This window comes from Lonchura striata, chromosome 8, assembly GCF_050655825.1.
Source record: "Lonchura striata isolate lonStrDom1 chromosome 8, ASM5065582v1, whole genome shotgun sequence".
In the NCBI taxonomy this organism is placed as follows: Eukaryota; Metazoa; Chordata; class Aves; order Passeriformes; family Estrildidae; genus Lonchura; species Lonchura striata.
Genome location: NC_140710.1, coordinates 1,886,501 through 1,892,500, shown reverse-complemented (window position 1 = coordinate 1,892,500; position 6,000 = coordinate 1,886,501). Strand labels below are relative to the sequence as shown.

Here is a 6,000-nt window from a genome sequence, read left to right as displayed (position 1 = left end):
AAAAAGCTGAGGCAGACAGACCTTGGCTGCCCAGCAGTGAGAGAGTGGCTGCTGGATTATTTGAGAATATGGAATTTTGTCCAGCTGAGGCTCTGGAGCTGATGGGTGCAGGTGGGACCACAGGTGATGGGTTTTAGGCTCTGCAGGGTTTGTGTCCTGCCAGGTTTCTCCTCCACCTGTTTTGAAGTGTTTGGGCTTTACCTGAGCAAGCAAAACAAATGAAAATTCACCTCCACCCCCAGAAACTTCCCAGGAATTGCTTTATCCTAGACTGACCAGGAGAGGCTGACAGATGTGATCCCTAGTAAAGATTGTGGAATCCTGGAATGGCTTGGGTTGGAAAGAACCTTCAAAACCACCTTGTTCCAACTCTCTGCCAAGGGCAGGGACACCTCCCACTAGCCCAGGTTGCTCAGAATGCACAAAATGCCACAGAAAATGTGTTTATTCTTAATTTTCTTAACGTACTGCTTGTGGGTGCCAAGAGGGAGGGGCCCTTCCCTGCCGGCCAGTGTTGCAATCCATGAATTGCTCCACACAGACCAAAGTATGGAGGGGGTAGAAAACACAACCCCAACCTGGAGTTCAAGTTGTTCCTGCTGCTGACAGGGAGCTGCTCGTGTCAGGTCAGCTCATTTTTTTGTTTGCTGCTTGTAAATCTGCCGGGTTTTTTTCTGGGGAGATTCTGGGTCACGGATGTACCTTGTCTGTGCCATGAAATCTCAGGGGTTACATAAACAATAGCACATGACAAGGTAGGGCTGCACCAGATGTCTGCTGCCCCAGAGGAAATTTCAGCCAGGAAATCTCAGCCAGGTGCCAGTGACACCTCAAGGTTCGGCTGTTGCTACACAAGTGATTGGAAGCAGAGAATCCCAGAATTATTTGGGTTGGAACCTGAAGTTCATCCAGGCCCACCCCTTGCCACGGCATGGACACCTTCGCCCATCTCAGGTGGCTCCAAGCCCTGTCCAGCCTGGCCTTGCTTATTGATGTCACTGCTTTAGAAACAAAGCTGGGCTAATTTCTGAGCAGAGAAATTCCCTTTCTGCCAGAGATCAAAGGCATGCTCGTAGGGCTTCCTTTTGCCTTTAGTTTTCCCTAAATCACAAAGAAATCCACTTAGAAGAGTTTAATAGTGCTCATTTCCTTTGGAGCATCCCTGGGTTCCTCTGATCTGTGTAAAATGAAATTACGGTGCACAAGGCCTGGCTGAAAACTGCATCTGAGCAAGGCACAGCTCATCACTCGCTCAGGGCCACGCTCTGCTCGGTCCCGAGTCTGTTTTCATGGGAACAGCTAAAAATAGATGGGTGACAACAACAAAAACGGCTTCAGCAGCCGGTGGCACCGCGGGGAGCCAGAGGCAGCGGTGGCACAAGCCAGGGTTGGGGATGTTGGTGCCTCTTCCCACCGGGATCACTGCTGGGGCACCTCTGCTTCCCTGCCCACGCCCAGCTGTGGCCCAGGGGTGCTCCTCGGGATTTTGGGGCAGAGGTGCTGTGCCACCCCTGGCGCTGCAGGCTGCAGAGCGGGCAGTGCCAGCGGGCAGTGCCCTCGGCAGGAACGCACCTGCAGGTGCTTGTATTGGGGATCAGGGGTACAGCCCCAAATCTGACTCCTACATGGCTTTTGAGCTGAACGTATTTTATATTCTATGCTTATATAACTTACATATTAATTATTTAACTTATATTGTTCTATTGTATACATTGGCTTTATTCAAGCATGAGTTTCTCCTGATCTTTCTTAGATCAGTTCCTCACGATTATTCCTACAATTAAACAGCAATTATATTTAATTACTAAACAACCATCGCATCTAACATGTCTATTATATATCTATACCTACATCTAACACATCTATTATATCATTTATATATGATACACAGGTGCAGTTTTAACAAGTACAAGCCTTACTTACGCTTTCTCAACGCATTTCTCCCAGGGCCTACCAAGCTTAATTTTCCCTCTAACCCTAAACCCGCATGATTTTAGAACAGTTTCGCTATCGGGGTGAGGCGAGAAGGCAGGGCCAGGGGGCCGGAGGAGGGCACGCCGCGGAGGCAGCGCCGGGGAGCGCGGAGCGGCGGCGGCAGCAGCGCGATGCTCCGTCCTCCCCGCCCGCTTCCGGCGGCTGCGGGGCGGCGGCCGCGCTCCGGGCCCTCCCTTCCCCTCCCTTCCCCTCCCTTCCCCTCCCCTCGGGGCGGCCGGAGCGCTCGCCGTGCCCTCCCTCCGTCCCTCCATCCCTCCCCGTCCCCTGCCCGCCGGAGCCGCTCGCCCGCCCGGCTCGCCCATGAGCCTGCTGGGGAGCTACCGCAAGAAGCCGGGCGGTGACGGCTATGAATCCCTGCAGCTGGTGGACAGCGGCGCTGAGGGGCCGGGCCGGAGCCCCGGGCGGCAGCAGCGGCAGCAGCAGCAGCGGCAGCAGCAGCAGCAGCAGCAGCGGCAGCAGCAGCAGCAGCAGCGGCAGCAGCAGCGGCAGCAGCAGCGGCAGCAGCAGCAGCAGCAGCAGCAGCAGCAGCAGCAGCGGCAGCAGCAGCAGCAGCAGCAGCGGCAGCAGCAGCAGCAGCAGCAGCAGCCCGGCGGCAGCACCATGGACAGCTCAGGTACGGCGGGGACAATAGCGGCCCTTTGTCCGGGCGCGCCGGGATGGAGGGAGAAAGGCTCGGGGTCATCCCCAGCTCCGGGAGATGGAGCAGGAGGGAAATGGATGGAGCGCTCTGGGGTCTTTCCCCCCCGCGGCGGGATGAATTCCCATCATTGTCCTCAGTATTTTTTTTTTTTTCCTGCCTCCATCCCCCTAAAAGGCACTCATCAAAGTGAGTTGGATTAATTCTGATGGATGATGTGCGGCGTGCACCATTTTTTTTTTTGTTGTTTGTTTTAATCAGGGAGTAAGGGAGCAGATGGTCTTTATGGCCGGTAATGGGATAGAGAGATCTTCACCTCGAAAGGTTCCAATTTGCCTGGCTAACCAGGAATGGGGAGAGTGGCCATGCTTTGGAGGGACCCCTCTGGTTCTGGCTCTTTACCTGTGCCCACCCCCAGGAGCATCCACAGCCTTTGCAGGAACTTGTGGAGCTCAGAGTGGTGCAGGGAAACACCCTGGGTGTTTGGGAGGGACCCCGTTCATGGTCACCTGTTTTAGGGTGGTCTTACAGCACAGAATCACAGAATCATGGAATGGTTTGGGTTGGAAATCTCATCCCATTCCAATCATGGGATGGTTTGGGTTGGAAATCTCATCCCATTCCAAACCCCTGCCATGGCAGGGACACCTCCCACTGTCCCTGGCTGCTCCAGCCTGGCCTTGGGCACTGCCAGGGATCCAGGGGCAGCCACAGCTGCTCTGGGCACCTGTGCCAGGGCCTGCCACCCTTCCAGGGAACAATTCCTTCTGTAAGTCTGACCCAAATTTCCCCTTTTTCAGTTTGAACCCTTTACTCCTTGGCCAGCCCTGTAATTCCCAAGGAAAACACCTGCACTGTTCCATGAAGGACAGGGCTGGGCCACAGGCACCCCACAAGCACTTCAGATACAGCATTTTTCTTAACCTGGAAACCTCTTTTTGAGGGGAAAAAAACTCTAATGAGCCATGGCTGGGCTTGGGCAGGGAGAGCCTTATCCTTGATTTTTCCTCCCATTTTTTCTGATGTAACAAGAATCGTAAAATCCCAGAATGGTTTGGGTTAAAGAGACCTTAAAGTGCCACCCCTGCCACGGGCAGGGACACCTCCCACTGCCCCAGGTTGCTCCAGCCCTGTCCCACCTCCTTGAACACTTCCAGTCATGTTTTCCTCTTCCCCTCTGCCACCTGAATTTGCTTCCAAGTCTTCTTTTAGGCTGCCGTTTGTTTTTCTATAACTTACTTTGCTCCCAAACTTCAGAAACATCTCTGAATTTGCTGCTGCAACATCTCTGCTGCAATTGCTCATAATCACAGGCTGTGCCAGCAGCTCCTTACTCACAGTGGGCTGCTGTGTTAGAGTCATTTGGGTCCTTGCAGCTGCTGGGATGGTGAGATGCTGCAGGCAGGTTAATATCTATCATCAAGGACATTACCCGGATGAATTTCCTGCAGGGCAGGGACCAGAGGCAGAGGGGTAGTGGGAGGTGGTGGTGGCATCCAGGCAGGTGTGGATCTTTACTAGGAATCACATCTCCAGCCTCATCCTGGCCTATAATTTGAGTGCAGCTCAATTTGGTTCTCTGCTTTTGCTGAGCAAAAAAAAAATAATAATAATAGTAAAAAAACCAACCAAAAACCCCCTGTTCATGGACAGGCAGACAATGCCTTTATTTACAGGTTTTCTGCAATATTCAGCCATTTCCACTCTGCAGCTACTCTGATTCTAGCCCAGAGCATTAAATTGTATTAATGGCCTCTACCAGTTTCCAGGATGTTCTTCCCAAACACATGGGCTGGATCAAGGGCTGGCTCTGGGATTTGGGAGCTGAATTTTAAGGGATTTGTCTCAGCTAGAGTTTTCTTCTTTCAGTTCACTCTCTCTGCCTCAATTTTACAGGTGCTTTGAACAATACACCTGGCACTTGATCAGCAAAAAACCTCACATCTTAATGTGGCCCTTGAATTCTATTTATAGGATAAATATTTTTTAATAACCTTTTTATTTAATAAGGACTTTTTGGTGGTTGTTCCCAAACAAAATTTTAAATTTTTTGTGTTGAGTGTGATGCTCTGTTCCAAACCCAAACTCCACACTTGTATCTCTCCTGTTCATCTGAGCACTTCAGGCTGATAAATTCCTAATTTCTCCCAGCTCACTGCAAAGCCATTTTTCTTTGCCAACTATGAAATTACAACAGCTTAAAGAACCAAATCCACCCCTCAGGTGTGCTTGTGATTCCGAGTGATTTGCTGATTGAAGCTGCTCCTGAATTGGGGGAGATGATTTATCTTTCATGCAGGCTGCAGGTGGATAACTGGGGACAAGGATTAGGGAGCAGTGGAAGACACAGACAGGAAAATGAGGTGGTTGGGATTTTGGCTTAATAGGAGCAAGAGAAAAACACCACCCACCTTCTGTGCATTTTTTTTTTTTTTAAGTAGAGAAAATATTGGTATTATAAATATTTCAGTCTCCTCCCAATGATGCCAAAGTTGAAACTCCCAAGGTGGGCAGTGGTTGAGTACAATTCAATTGGGAAAAGAGATCTGAATTCCTCAGGAAGGAGAAGGGTGGGGTAAAATCAATCTCAGGGAAAATAATGTGCTCTGGGTTTTGGTGGGACAGGGGGATCTCTTGTCATGGAATTCAGTGTCAGACCCTGAAGGTGAAATCCTCGAGGTGCCCTGGCCATATCCAAGCTCATGTTGTCCATTTTTCTTTTTTTTTCCCCTGATTTTCAGTGCTGGTTTCCTGTGGGGCAGAGCAGCTGCTGTTTGCAGTGGAGGAGGGGAACGGTCTGGGTGGAGAACCCAGTGCCACCAGTGATGGGGGACACTGGGACACTGGTTTGTCTGGCTGGCAGGGTGCTTGCACAGCTGAACAGACAACCATGGAATCATTACCTCTGGAAAAGTTCTCTCAAGTCATCGAGTCCAGCCACGCCAAGGCCAGCACTGTCCCATGTCCCCAAGTGCCACATCCACATGGGTTTTAAATCCCTCCAGGATGGGGACTCCAACCCTCCCTGGGCAGCTGTGCCAGGGATAGAAAACCCATTCTGGGAAGAAATTTTCCCCAAATATCCAATCCAAACCTCTCCTGGCCCAGCCTGGGGCTGTTCCCTCTCCTTCTGTCCCTGTTCCTGGGAGCAGAGCCCAAACCTCTCCTGGCAGGAGCTGTACAGATCCAGAAGGTCCCTGAGCCTCCTTTGCTCCAGGCTGAGCCCCCTCAGCTCCCTCAGGGATTCTCCAGCCCCTTCCCAGCTCCTCAGGGATTCTCCAGCCCCTTCAGCTCCTCAGGGATTCTCCAGCCCCTTCCCAGCTCCTCAGGGATTCTCCAGCCCCCTCAGCTCCTCAGGGATTCTCCAG

The 6,000-nt window shown here is 51.7% G+C and overlaps 1 protein-coding gene across 3 annotated transcripts in view; it reads left to right on the top strand.

Annotated features, from left to right (window-relative positions):
* Positions 1 to 6,000, top strand: part of DNAJC6 (DnaJ heat shock protein family (Hsp40) member C6) — a 44,514-nt gene that overhangs the window by 7,623 nt on the left and 30,891 nt on the right. Inside the window, exon 2 of one of the 3 annotated variants that reach the window (XM_077785309.2) lies at positions 2,356 to 2,608. In XM_077785309.2, the coding sequence (XP_077641435.2) occupies positions 2,596 to 2,608 (13 nt within the window). In that variant the 5' untranslated portion in view covers positions 2,356 to 2,595. Of the gene's footprint in view, positions 1 to 2,197; positions 2,609 to 6,000 lie in introns of those variants that run through there. The other 2 variants (XM_085586108.1, XM_021535576.4) reach the window with 2 other exon arrangements.